Raw genomic sequence first — 15,351 nt, 5'->3', positions numbered from 1 at the left:
AACAAAAGTGGAGTTACGCTTTAAGCTCAGAGAATGTAGGGCGAAAGCTGGAGAGATGATCAGGAGCAGAGGGGGTTGTATGTAATGCACTGTATGGTAAAAGTGGCACACATAATGCTGCTACATGTGGTCCATTTCAAATTGGGAAAACTTTTCATTCAAAAACATCTACAGTATAGACACTAACACTACAAAAGCTGTATTTATAGATTCTCATTTTTACAAAGTTTTGTTGCAAAGTTTTGCATCTCAACATCACTCAAACAGCATTGTTTTGTATGTTTACAGGTGTGGCTGCAAAGTTACGGCTACCTTCCACCAACTGACCCCCGAATGTCGGTATTGCGCTCTGCAGAATCCATGCAATCAGCTATAGCTGCTATGCAGCAGTTCTATGGCATTAACATCACTGGAAAAATAGACAAACATACAATCGAGTAAGTACTATGTTATTCTTTATTCTACTTGTTAGATACATTTACATATTTTATTATACTTGTTAGATACATTTACATACTTTATTATACTTGTTAGATAAATTTACTTATTTTAGGTCCAAATACCTTTTTTTTTCAAAAGGTTTTAAAGGTACAGTACATAAGCAGAGATGTCCATCCATAATAAAAAAAAAAAACTGAGTGTACACATTTTATTTATATTGTAAGCTTTAACGAGCAGGGCCCTCTAGTTCCTCCTGTTTTGAACTGTATTGTCTTCCCTCATATTGTAAAGTGCTGCGCAAACTGTTGGCGCTATCTAAATCCTGTATAATAATAATAATATATATATATATATATATATATATATATATATATATATATATATATATATATATATATATATATATATATATATATCATTTTCTACATTTATATATTTTAAGGGGCTCTATACAAAACACTGAGTTTTATCCAAACCTCCATTGTAAAGGACAGGTAGTTCATCTAGATCAGCTGTCTTTTTATACTTTTAGCAAAAAACCTTATTGGTCATCATGGGGTGTTATCCAGCTCTAGTCAGACCCAGGCTGCAGGTCGTCCCAAAGCAGCTGGAAAGCATGCATCAATTTATTCATGAGAAAGTGAATCTGTGTTTTGGCCATGCAGGGCAAAATTACTGGTCCACGTTAATGCGTCCCTCCTTATCCGCATATATTTGCCTTCCTTTCACTCCTCTGCTGCTGCCTTCAAGCTGCAGGGAGCAAGAAAAGACAGCCCTGTGTAAGCTGAGTTAATTTGATCTCAAGTAGGAGCTTACACAGGGCTAACATTCTCCCCGCTCCGATGTGACAGCACTAGACCAAGCACCAGCACATGGATTAATGTGCAAACCGTTTTCATAATCACCCCGCACTGAAACGCATGGTACTTGGCACCTCCACTTGTCTGCTAAAGGGCAGCGCAATTCTGTGTGCGTTGGGAAAGCGTGCGATTTTGCGTGTGTTCCCGACCTACGCAAATTATGAACATAGCTTCATTGAGTGACCTCTTGAAATGTTTACTAAAGCTTACAGATGTTTTTACTATGAGCGAAACCTCCTAATACTGGTAACCTGTACAATATATTCATATATAAAAGTATGTTGGCTGCCATGTTGGGCAAACATAAGTTATAAGGCAATAAAAAAATATGACTGTCATGGCTAAATTTGGTCGGGGCATCTTTGCATCAATGACCTTTAATAATTAAAGGGTTAGGATGACTGTCCCCTTACACAAAGGGACTCCAACTGGAATTTGTGACAAGCTCTTGGGAGTGTAGAAAAAAATAATCAAAATCTTAATAAAAAAAATCCTTCAAGATCTTAAAAAAAATAGTTATGCCGCTAAACAAATTCTATGGAGTGGTTTCACAGTCTGTCAGGAAGCCAGAGAGGAGCAAGTCATAAAATCTGTTCTGTGAAAAGTACCAAAATGTGCTAAAAAAAAGATTTTATACATGAAACTGCGTCATTGAATGAGAACAGATAATTGTCATTCACTTGTTCAATAAACCAAACAAAATCCACAAGGAATTTAAATCACCAAATTAAGAAGCTTAACTTTTTTTTTTTTTTAATTATTCACAACAATGACTTGAATAAAGCATTTAAAAGACTGGAAATTTAAGGGAGCCATAAAATCTGTCAGTAGTTAATCATTTGTTTGATTTTTCTGAATATAAACAAGGCATTGGAAACTGGCCATGAAAATTAAAAGGCATTTTAACTTTAATGTCTTCTCCCTTTTTTTAAGTCGGGTATACTGTATATCAGTGGTCCTCAACTCCGGTCCTCAGGGCCCACTAACAGGCCAGATTTTAAGTATTACCTTGGGGAGATGCAGACTAGAGTACTGCAATCACTGAGCAGCAAATTATCACCTGGGATGTATTTCAGTTATCTTGCAAACCTGGCCTGTTAGTGGGCCCTGAGGACCAGCGTTGAGGACCACTGCTGTATATGATGATTTGCATAACGTTTGCATTTCCCTTTTGAGCCAACAGGTGGAGTTTTAGTTAACATTTTCACATTTTCTAGATGCTAAGTTTTGCTTATTTGACGAGTTGAAGCCCATTATTTAGAGAACTGGTGCTCATCCCGACACTGTTGATGTTCTTTTTTTTTTTTTTTTTTTTGTATGTGCTGTGTATGTTCGTGTATATACAGTATATATAAAGACTAAAATAACATTCCAAAACCAATATAGTTTCCCCTTGTAATGGAGTTCATCGTTAGATCTGAAAAGAGCATAGTCAAGAATTTTAATCTTGTAAGGCTATTACTGATAGAAGCACCCCTCCACAAATAAAGTTCATTTATCTCAATAATGAACTGCTGAATGTTCGATCTTTTCTTTTGATATCCATCTCTCCTAATCATATTTTGTAAATGACAAATGACATGTTGGGAGGAAATGATTATACAAAAAACTGTGTAAGTTTGCACCTGTATGGCCACAGAAATCCAGCTAACAGACCGCATTAGATAATGTGGAGGGTTGATTTTTATTCTTATGACCTGCATGGTTCACATCCTGCAGGGCTGGGAGGGACACATGCGCTAGGAGTTCCAATACTCCCATGGCCCATAGACATTAACCTGTCACTGGTTGAATAAAGCATATTGACTTATTTCCATTATATAATTTTTTTTAAATGCTTAGTGACTTCACCCTCCTAAGGCATTTGAGCTTAACACCAGGGCACTCTTAATAAATGATAAAAGGGGACATTTGGCCAAGGTCAACTTCTGTGTAATCTTGAATGAACTGGTATCCATCTTTGCATCTGTATCTGGTTTCTACGGTATGTTTTGTGCTACAGTTATACAGACTTGGCATTGCAAATGTGTGTATGTAAATAAATATGTGTGTGATATATAATATTGTGTGTGTGTAATATATATATATATATATATATATATATATATATATATATATATATATATATATGTGCATCTCGTAAAATTAGAATATCTTCAAAAAGTTAATTTATTTCAGTAATTGAATTAAAGTGAAACTCCTATATTTTATATAGATGCATTACACACAAAGTGATCAATTTCAAGCATTTCTTTCTTTTCTTTTGATTTTATGGTTAAGGCTTAAAGGAGTTGTAAAGTCAGGAAGGTTTTTTTTTTATCTTCAAGCATTTTATGCATGAATATAAATAGACCTGGGTGTAGCAGCACCCCCTAATACTTACCTGTGCCCCCTCTCTATTCAGCGATGTCTACGAGTCCCTCAGCCACCCTGGGACTCTCTCTCCTGATTGCCTACGATACAGCCAAGGCGCCAATGGCTCCCGCAGCTGTCAATCAAAATCAGTGAGCCAATCAGGAGAGAGGGAGGGTGGAGCCGAACGGCAACTCCGTGTCTGAATGGACACATGGAGCTGCAGCTCAGCTCGGGTGCCCCCATAGCAAGCTGCTTGCTGTGGGGGACACTCAATAGGATGGAGGGGCCAGGAGCAGCAATGAGGGATCCGAGGAGAAGAGGATCTGGGCTACTCTTTGCAAAACCAACTGCATTAAAGAGGTAAGTATAACATGTTTGTTATTTATTCTTTTAAAACGAGACTTTACAATCACTTTAAAGATAGGGAAAACCCAAAATTCAGTATCTCAGAAAATTTGAATAATACATAAGACCAATAAAAAAAAATAAAAAAAATAATTTTTATTATACAAATGTTGGTTTACTGAAAAGTTGGTTTTTGTACAGTATAGTATGCACTATACAGTGAAGGGGGAAAAAGTATTTGATCCCCTGCTGATTTTGTACGTTTGCCCACTGACAAAAAAATGATCACTCTCTAATGTTAATAGTAGGTTTATTTTGAAAGTGAGAGACAGAATAATAAAAATATCCAGAAAAATACATTTTTAAAAAGTTATAAATTGATTTGGATTTTAATGAGTGAAGTAAGTATTTGATTCCCTATCAATCAGTAAGATTTCTGGCTCCCAGGTGTCTTCTGTACTGGTAATGAGCTGAAATTAGGATCACGCTCTTAAAGGGAGTGCTCCTAATCTCAGCTTGTTACCTGTGTAAGAGACAACTGTCCACAGAAGCATTCAATCACATTCCAATCTCTCCACCATGGCCAAGACCAAAGAGCTGTCCAAAGATTTCAGGATCAAGATTGTAGACCTACACAATGCTGGAATGGGCTACAAGAATCGCCAGCAGCTTGGTGAGAGGGTAACAGTTGGTGTGATTATTTTCAAATCAAAGAAACCCAAAATAACTTTCAATCTCCCTCAGTCTTGGGATCCATGCAAGATCCCACCTCGTGGAGTTGCAGTGATCATGAGAACGGTAAGGAATCAGCCCAGAACTACACAGGAAAATCTTGTCAATGATCTCAAGACAGCTGGGACCATAGTCACCAAAAAAGCAATTAGTAACACACTACGCAGTGAAGGACTGAAATCTTGCAGCACTCGCAAGGTCCCCCTGCTCAAGAAAGCACATGTACAGGCAGGTCTGATGTTTGCTAATGAACATTTGAATGATTCAGAGAAGAACTGGGTGAAAGTGTTGTGGTAAGATGGGGCCAAAATCGAGCTCTTTGGCTTCAACTCAACTCGCCGTGTGTGGAGGAGGAGGAATGCTGCCTATGACCCCTTGGGTGTGTTTTTTTATGCTAAGGGAACAGGACAACTTCACTGCCTCAAAGGGAGGATGGACGGGGCCATGTACTGTAAAATCTTGGTTGAGAACCTCCTTCCCTCAGCCAAGGCATTGAAATCATCATCATCAATCATTGAACACAGTCATGGATGGGTATTCCAGCATAACAATTACCCAAAACATATGGCCAAGGCAACAAAGGAGTGTCTCAAGAAGAAGCACATTAAGGTCCTGGAGTGGCTTAGTCTCCAGACTTTAATCTCCTAGAAAATATGTGGAGGGAGCTGAAGGTTTGAGTTTCCTAAATGTCAGCCTCAAAACCTTAATGACTTGAGGAGTGGGACAAAATTCCTCCTGAGATTTGTGCAAACCGGTCGCCAACTGCAAGAAATGTCTGACCTCTGTAATTGCCAACAAGGGTTTTGCCACCAAGTAAGAAGTCATGTTTTGCAAAGGGGTCAGATACATTTTTCACTCATAAAAATGCAAATCAATTTATGCCTTTTTCTGGATTTTTTTGTATTCTTTCTCTCACTGTTAAAATAAACTTACCATTGAAATTAGACCTAATTTCTTTGTCAGTGGGCAAGCATACAAAATCAGCAAGGGATCAACTACTTTTCTTTATCGTACATCACGGGACACAGAGCAGGTAATAATGACTATCTGGATTATATGCTACCTTTAGGTGAATGGACACTGGCAACCAATAGACAGGATGTTCCTCCTGTACAGGAAGAACCTCAGTTTTTTTTTTTTGCCAGTGTCTTAAAGGTGGTGGTCATGGCTGTTAAAGCTCTTCAAAATCTCAAGAAATGTCCCAGTAATTGGATGTTCAAGCAGATCCATTCAAATGGCTAAGTGCTAAAAGAGTGGTACCCGAGCCTCGGCTAGAGAAGATCTGGGGTTTTGCATGTAATGTGACCCATTTGTGCGCAAGACCCTAGTAATGAATCCCAATGAGTTTTCAGCAGGGTGCTCTACAGGTCCAAGGGATTGGACCCCATTATAAAAAGGGGGACCCAGTCCTTGAAGGTCGGATAGACCAAGCTCACCATGATTAGTGAAGATTGGGTCCTGCTGAGGACCCTGCGGTGGGACTGGTAAGTTATTCCTTTTCTTTCTCTTAGAAAGAGGTTTAAGGGAAGGAATAAAGCAATTTTCTCCTAGCTGTAGTTCTGTTTTTTGGTCACTAGATGGCGTTGTTCTACAGTTTTGATTTTACCTGTTTCTGGGTCCTGACCAGCTTTCCCCATGGCTACGAGAGCGGCGCTTGCTAATGATGTCACAGACCTGCATGTGAACGTTTTTACATCCTTTTAAGCGGGCTTCTGGCTGGATCGCACTGGAACAAGCTGCTGGAAGCTGCTGACCGGGATCTGTTGGGACACAGAGCAGGTGGATTCAGCCTGTCTGGACATGTGAGTGACCGTGGGACAGGTTAGAACGGTATTTCTGTGATAGCTGTATAGTGCTGGATCACAGTATACTCTACCCTTGTGCAGCAGAGTCTCAATTCTGGGTCTTACTTTACTAAAAGCAATGTCTTCCAGAAAGAGAAGTGGGGGGGGGGGTGCAGCGGGGATGGGGCCTAGTCTCCCCACATCAAGATTGAACAGTACTGGCCAGTCAGCCATTACGCTTGTCAGGTATGGTTGCTGCCTCCAATCCCTCTGTATCTGCTTATGTTACTAAGGACGATTTGGCATTTGCCTTGCCTGGCCTAGAAGGTAGAAAAGCCAGCATAATTGCTTCTGTTCACAGGGCGAGAACAAGCGGGGTAGATTTCCCCTCTCCTGTACCCGGGCCCAGCATGGATACTGCAGGGCTTCCGTGTTCTCAAAACCATGCAGGGGCCTCTGGTTTACAGCCAGATTGGGCAGAAGACATTGAGGAGGTAGCTATGGGTAACTTGGAGGGGGAGCAGGCTTAAGATGGTGCCTCTTCTGAAGATTATGAGGTAACGTTTACAGTGTCTCACTCTGAGTTTACTAATCCAGTCCCTTACTGAAATGGTGCAGAATGGGTTTAAAACCTCCCCCTGAGGTAGCAGAGGCCTTGTTTTCCTCTCTGGGATCTTTGTGTCCTCAGCAGAGTTTCCAGGCTTTTCCCTTACACCCTCTACTAGAGCAGTTGATGTATGGGGATTAGGATCACCTTGACAGGTTGTTTATGCCTCCAAAGAGATTTTCTTTGCTATATCCAATGGAAGAGAAATTCAAAAGGAAATGGGTGTATGCCATCTGTTGATGCTGCTATTTCTTCTGTGAATAAAAATGTAACCTGTCTGGTGGACAATGCTCAAGTCTTTAGGGACCTAGCTGATGAAAAGCTGGAGTCCTTGCTTAAAGCTTCTTTTTCTGTTGCCAGATCTGCTGTTCAGCCAGATGTGGCAGCTATAGGAATCTGTCAGTTTTTAAAAGACCATATTAAAAAGCTGACTAAAGGTTCAATCCAGAATTGGCAGAAATTCCTTGCACTTTGTTTTGCGATTGACGCCCTCAAAGATTCCATCCATCAGATTTCTTGGGTAGCCCTTCTCTCTGTCCATATGCGCAGAGTTCTGTGGCTTAAAAATTGGTCAGCAGAGTTACCTTGTAAAATGCTGACATCCTTCCCCTTCCATGGGGAATGTCTCTTTGGGGAAGATCTGGATAAATACATCCAAAAGATCTCAGGGGGGAAAAGTGCCCTATTGCCGGTAAAAAGGAGGAATAAAAGTCCATCCTTTAAGGCTCCTAGTGTTACGGTTCCCTCTAACGTCTCAATATCTAAGCAGTTTCAACGGCCTCAGCTGCCAGGTTTCAGGAAATTGCAGGGTCAAGGTCAGAAAAGACCCTGGGTCCAAAAGCCTGGTTAAACGGGCTCTAAGTCTGCCTTATGAAGAGGCGCCCCCACTCACTCGGATGGGGGGGGGAAGATTTTTGCTCTTAAGAGCCTGGGAAAAGGTGGTTCAGGACGAAAGGGGCTTATCCACTGTAACTCAGGGCTACATGATAGAATTCAGGGAGTTGCCTCCTTTTCGGTTTCTCGGTTCAAATATCCCTGTGTGCCCAGGGAAAAAAGGGAACCCTTGTTCCGGGCTCTGGAACACCTGCGGGTACAGGGTGTAATTGTGGAGGTTTTAACCAGCGAAAGTTTCACAGGGTTTTACTCAAACCTCTTTACAGTGCCAAAACCAAATAGGGAGGTAAGACCCATTCTGGATCTCAAAGCACTTAACCAGTACCTGACCGTTCGGTCGTTCCGGGTGGAAGCCTCTCTAGGAAGAGGACATTTTTTGGCTTCCAGAGATGTCAAGGATGCATACCTCCATGTGCTTATCTTCAAGTCGCATCAGAGGATTCTGCAGTTTTCAGTAGGGTAGTGCCTTCCCCAGTTCGTAGCTCTACCGTTCGGTCTGGCTACAGCTCCCCGAGTGTTTACAAAAAACTTGGCCCCGATGTTAGCGTTTCTAAGGTACCAAAGCATCTCTGTCATGGGTTACCTGGATGACTTACTGTTAAAGAATTGTTCAAACTTAGGGCTGACTCAAGACGTGTCCCGAACTATCCAGTTTCTAGAGGGTTTGGGTTGGATTATCAATCTAGAAAATCCACCTTTAAAGCCTGTTCAAGTCTTGAAATATCTGGGTCTGGTTCTCGTCACAGTTCAGGCAAAGTTTGTTTTGCTGTCAAAGGTTGCGGCCTTAAGAAGCTTGGCTCGGTTCGTAGAGAGAGAAAAAAGTTTCCCTCCATATGACTATGCATGAGGCTGTTGGGCAAAATGGTGGCCTCTACCGAGGCAGTCCCTTATGCTCAATTTCACTCCAGACTATTTAAGAACCGTATTCTCTCTGCTTGGAACAAAAAGTTCCAAGCGTTGATTTCCCTATGTCTCTTTCCCCCGAGAGTCAGGCAGGATCTGTCTTGGTGGATGACTCTCATCAACCTAAGCATAGGAAAATCTTTTTTGCCAGTAACCTGGAAGTTTGTGGCCAGACGCCAGCCTGAACGGCTACGGGCTGTCTTCGAGGGTCTTTCTGTCCAAAGGACTTGGTCTCGGGTGGAGAGATTCTTGCCGATCAACATCTTGGAAATAAGGGTGGCTCGTTTGGCGCTGTTTCATTGGACAACCGGGTTGCAGGGGTGTCCTGTCAGGATTCAGTCAGACAATGCGACCCTGGTGGCCTTTATTAACCATCAGGGGGCACCAGAAGCCAATTGGTTCAAAATGAATTGAGCCATGTTCTGACATGGGCAGAGAGGTATGTTCCCTTTCTGTCAGCAGTATTCATCCCAGGTGTGGACAATTGGCAGGCAGACTTTCTAATCTAAGTCGCCAGCAATTGTGTCCAGGGGAATGGTCCCTGCATCTCAAGGTGTTTCAGCTGATCTGTCAACATTGGGGTAGATCTATTGGCATCCAGGTTCAACAACAAGTTGAACAATTTTTTGTCCAGAACCAAGGATCCGATTGCTGTCGGAACAGATGCCTTAATGACCCCTTGGTTACGTTTCCTCTGATCCAACTTCTGCCATGATTGTTGAGCAGAATTCAGGTTGAAGGGAAGCCGGTGATCCTGGTGGCTCCTGCGTGGCCCAGGAGGCCATGGTTCGCAGAGGTTGTGAGGTTAGCTGTGGTAGAGCCATGGTTGCTTCCATGTCGTCCAGATCTGCTGTCCCAAGAGCCCAGATTCCATCCTGCTTTATGGTCGCTGAATTTGACGGTCTGGCTATTGAAACCAGAATCTTGAAGGATCGGGGGATCTCGGGCTCGATTTTGGCTACATTGATTAATGCCAGGAAACCCGTCTCCAGGAGAATTTGTTACTGAGTTTGGAATTCCTATATCTCTATTTATGGTGTGAATCCAAAATATGGCATCCTCGTACGTATGTCATTGGCAGAATTCTTGCTTTTCTTCAGGTAGGGGTGCTCTTAAAGTTGACATTAGGGACCATTGAAGGTCAAGTCTCAGCCTTGTCGGTTTTTTTCCAGAGACCTTTAGCAACGTATTCTTTGGTGCAGACATTTATGCAAGGTGTGATTCACATGGTTCCGCCAATTAAGCCACCCCGGTGTCCTTGGGACCTGAATCTTCTACTCTGTGTGCTGCAGTGGCAGCCCTTTGAACCTATCAGGCAGATTCCCTGGATATTGTTGGTAAGGAAATTGTTTGTTTTTTTTGGTTGCTATAACCTCGGCCAGGAGAGTCTTAGAGTTAGCAGGTCTTTCCTGTCGGGAGCCATTTTTGATCCTTTATCAGGATAAAGTGGTCTTTCGACCTCCTCTATCCTTTTTTTTTACCAAAAGTGGTATCAAGGTTTCACCTAAATCAGGATATGATTCTGGATACAATTCCTTTTTTCCAAATCCTCAGACTCCAGAGAAAAGATTATTGCATTCACTAGATGTGGTTTGTGGAGTTAACCACTTGCCGACCGCCGCAAGTATATATACTGCGGCGGTCAGCCCCGTGCAGGCAAAGTGACGTACCGGTACGTTACTCGCCTTCGAGCTAATAGGGGGCGAGCGTGCGCCGCAGGAGGCATGCTCCCGCCCCTGCTCGCTCACTCTGATCCCCGCACGTGTGAACGGCGGCCCGATGTCCGCTGGTCACTCGCGATCGTCGGTTACAGAGGGAGAAAGGCAGGCGGCTAATGTAAACAAAGATGCCTGTCATTCTCCCTTGTGTAACAGCACAGATCATACGGCCCTGCTATGTAGGACCGTAGATCTCTGCTGTTACATGAAAAGCCACGCCCCTTTACAGTTAGAAGCACGCCACTAGGGACACACTTAACCCCTCCTTCTCCAATAAAGTTAACCCCTTCCTGCCAGTGTCATTTTTACAGTAACAGTGCATATGTATAGCACTGATTACAGTAGTAATGTCACTGGTACCCCCAAAAGTGTCAGAAATGTCAGTCAAGGACCGATCTGTCCACCGCAATGTCGCAGTCCTGCAAAAAAAATTGCAGTTTGCCAACATAACTTGTTAAAAAATGACAAAAATATTTCCCTTAATAAACGCAGTAACTTTTGCGCAAACCAATCAAAATACGCTTATTGCAATTTTTTTTACCAAACATAGCAGAAAACAAATTGGCCTAAAATGTTAAATTTTGATTTTTACATTTTTTTTTTTTTTTTGGAATTTCATGTGAAAAAATGAAAAATATTGTTATTTTTGCAAAATTGTCGCTCTTTTTTTTGTTTATAGCGCATGATCAAAAAATCATACCGGTGATCAAATACCACCAAAAGAAAGCTCTGTTTGTGGAAAAAAAAGGACGTCAAATTCGTTTAGGTACAGCGTCTCACGACTGCGCAATCGTCTGTTAAAATCACGCAGTGCCGAATCGCAAAATACCCCCTGGTCAGGAAGGGGGTAAAATCTTCCAGGGCTTAAGTGGTTAAAGTCTATTTGAAGTCATCTGCACTAATCCGTAGTACAGATGTATTTTTTTGTGTTCCCAAAAGGGCCTAGAAAAGGCCAAACGGCAACTACTTACACTATCTCTAGGTGGATTTGTGAGGTCATTGCTCAAGCTTATGGCTTGAAGGGAAAGGTTCCGCCTTTTAAGTTAAAAGTGAGTTCTACCAGGAGGGTGAGTGCTTCTTGGGCAGTGCATCATCAAGTATCTATGGTTCAGATTTGCAAAGCAGCTGCTTGGTCTTCAGTTCATATATTCTCAAGGTTTTATCAAGTGGATGTTAGAGCCTGAGAAGGGGCTCAGTTTGTTATTAGCGTGTTGCAAGCAGCACTATAAGTTCCTATTGTTCTTTGCCCAGGTGCAAATATGGGATTCTGTGTCCCCTCCCCTCAAGGGCATTGCTTTAGGACATCCCAGATGTACGATAAAGAAAATAGGATTTTTTTCTACAGCTTACCTGTAAAATCCTTTTCTTGGAGTACATCACGGGACACAGAGCAGGTAATAATGACTATCTGGTTTATACGCTACCTTTTGGGGAAATGGCCACTAGCAACCAATATTCACCTAAAAGTAGCGTATAACCCAGATAGTCTGTATTACCTGCTCTGTGTCCCGTGATGTACTCCAAGAAAAGGATTTTACAGGTAAGCTGTAGAAAAAAATCCTGTTTTTTCCCTCACTGTACCAATACTCGGTCGGGGCTCCTTTTTCATGAATTACTGCATCAATGCAGTGTGGCATGGAGGTGATCAGCCTGTGGCACTACTGCTGAGGTGTTGTGGAAGCCCAATTTTTAGATTTCATTTGGCAATTATGGTCCCAGAGTCTGGAGGTGGAGAGGCACAGAATCCAAGTTGCGTGAGGTCCAGTGTGAAAAATCTCACTTTTGTAAGATACTGTACTTAGCTAGGAATGCTGATGCAATCCAAGAATTGCTATTTATCAAATGACCTTAAAGTTGAATTGAGCCCTCTTATTTCACCATCCTCAGATGTCTGACTAACTTTCTCAGATAGGGAGGTTGCATATAAGAATCACGTTATCAGAGGTTGTAGTGCTACTTATTTTAATTGTGAAAAGCCTGTTGGATCTGGCTGCAATACATTTATATAAAACGTGTTAAACTCCAGCCAGAACTTTTTAATATCTGATTACTGCTGAGAAGGATTTTATTAGTCTGTCTCACAGGAGAAATGTCCCCTTTCTTCTAATCCCTGAGACCACCAGAGCTTTGCTGTGATCTTAATTTCTCTCTGGAATTCCTTTATAATGTCCACCAGTCTTACCCTCTAAGAAGATTCTTTTTAGGAATACTGTTTCTGGGACAGTAAGTGAGGGGTAATATATCCCATCGGGGACGCACAGCAATAAACACCTAATTAACTATATATAAATGTCCCCATTTCATGTACATTACCCCAAATTTTGTTTTCAAATCAACTGCTACATCCAGATCAAATTCCCAATTAAAACCCAATTAAGATAAATGTACAGTATATGCAACACTTCAAACTACTTTCCATCAAAATAAAAACAGTCAGTGTAGTCATGTACTACAATACAATGTACCAAAAAAAAAATAAAAATAAACAGTGTCAAAATATATCCACCAAAGTTAAAACTTTATAGAATGTCCTTTAATTTCTTCTTGATGGTAAACTTCTCTTTCACCCCACATACGTGTTAACCTCTCCCCGTAACTGGAATCTCACTTGCCCTCTACTTCGCATCTCTTTCAAGACAGGCAATAGCGCTTTTCTAACCTAGGTGTTTTCTAGTTTTTTACATTAAAAGGGAACTTCACCCATAACCATTTTATAACAATTTAATTTAAAATGATGTACACTTCCAGCCTTGAATTAATGTTTTTGGTTCAATTAGGCTGACCATACATGGTACAAATTTTTATCCTGCAACCCAAGAAATTGACATGACATGATGGGAATCCGCTATTGTCTTCTCCCAGTAGAAGACTGTGATTATTGCTAGCGGTTATAGCAGCTGCTAGTGATAATCGCAAAATAATCCAGCAGGGTGGTTGTACCCAAGTTGATCGATTGATCAACTTGGTATATTCACCCTGCCCATTAACGGTTCAAATCTCAGCCGGTTCCTGCTGGACGGCAAGATTTGAACGGTGTATGTTCAGCCTTAGAGAAGAATGCTATCCTAAGCTTCACAGTGCTGAAGTTCATAGATTGCCCATGAGGGAGGAAGAGAATATCAGAGATATAAGATAAGACACTTGTAAGTTTAACTCTCATGTCTTCCTGGCAGCAGAGTTTGTCTTATCACCTCTCCTGCCTTTCTTTTCTCCCTCCCTGATCTGTGTTTCCTCAGCATAGTCTGTGTCATTCCTGTTGGTTTCTTCCCCCTTCAGCAGCAGTAAATCTTAGCTGTCAGCAGATCAGCCTCTAGTGTGTCTGAATTTAGGCACAGTCCCAAGAATTGAGAGCAACTGAGCATGTGCAAAGCATAAGACAGTGTATCACTGGATTTTAAACATTATATTCAATGTTTTACATAGCTATACCTGTAGGAGGGGCCAGCCTGACCTAGCAGGACTTTAACCACTTCCATACCGAGTCATGTAAAATGACGTCGGCAAAGTGGTTGTCTAGATCCGGGCCGCCGTCATATGACGTCGGCCCGTTCTAGCTGCTACTGCGCGCCCCCGGCGGCGCGCAGCGGCGCGATCAGGGATGAGGCTCGTCCCTCGGACATAGCCCATCCCTGATCAAGGTAAACAGCCAATAGAAATTGGCTGTTTACCACGTGATCGGCTGTGTCAATCACAGCCGATCACATGAGCGGCTCCAGCACGAGCCGCTCGTTCTCTCTGCAATGCGCGCCCCCGGGGGCGCGCAGAGCAGCGATCGGGGACGAGGCTCGTCCCTCGGACAGAGTCGATCCCCGATCTAGGTAAAGAGCCAATGAACTTTGCTCTTTACCACGTGACCGGCTGTGTCCAATCACAGCCGGTCACAAATGTCAACAGAGAACACGGTAACTAGCTGTCACCGTGTTCTCCTCCTCACACACTGATCCTGTGTGAGGAGGAGATTGTGGTAACAGCCAGTTACCAACTACAGTGCACCCTAAACACACTGATTGCCCCCCCCCCAATAAAGAGCACCTGTCACTAGCCCATCAAAGTACCCGAGTACTTGTCACCAGCCCATCAGGTACTCAGATGACAGGTACTTGGGTACTCTGATGGGCTGGTGACAGGTATTCGGGTACTCTGATGACAGGTACTCGGGTACTCTGATGACAGGTACTCGGGTACTCTGATGACAGGTACTCGGGTACTCTGATGACAGGTACTCGGGTACTCTGATGACAGGTACTCGGGTACTCGGGTACTCTGATGACGGGTACTTGGGTACTCTGATGACAGGTACTCGGGTACTCTGATGACAGGTACTCGGGTACTCTGATGACAGGTACTCGGGTACTCTGATGACGGGTACTCGGGTACTCTGATGACAGGTACTCGAGTACTCTGATGACGGGTACTCGGGTACTCTGATGACGGGTACTCGGGTATTCTGACAGGTACTCGGGTACTCTGATGACAGGTACTCGGGTACTCTGATGACGGGTACTCGGGTACTCTGATGACAGGTACTCGGGTACTCTGATGACAGGTACTCGGGTACTTTGAGTACCTGTCAACGGAGTACCCGTCATCAGAGTACCTGAGTACCTGTCACCTACCCATCAGAGTACCCGAGTACCTTCCACCTGCTCATCAGAGTACCTGACGCCTGAAGTACCCAAGTACTTGCCGCCTGCTCATCAGTACCCATCACT

At 42.7% G+C, this 15,351-nt stretch overlaps 1 protein-coding gene across 3 annotated transcripts in view; it reads left to right on the top strand.

Moving 5' to 3' along the window:
• Nucleotides 1–15,351, top strand: part of MMP16 (matrix metallopeptidase 16) — a 378,979-nt gene that overhangs the window by 177,746 nt on the left and 185,882 nt on the right. For all 3 annotated transcript variants that reach the window (XM_082258608.1, XM_082258607.1, XM_082258609.1), the window contains exon 2: nucleotides 289–437. In XM_082258608.1, the coding sequence (XP_082114734.1) occupies nucleotides 289–437 (149 nt within the window). The remainder of the gene's footprint in view (nucleotides 1–288; nucleotides 438–15,351) is intronic.

Source organism: Pelophylax lessonae (assembly GCF_965119305.1).
Source record: "Pelophylax lessonae genome assembly, chromosome: 5".
NCBI lineage: Eukaryota > Metazoa > Chordata > Amphibia > Anura > Ranidae > Pelophylax > Pelophylax lessonae.
This window is presented reverse-complemented; position numbering and strand designations above follow the sequence as displayed.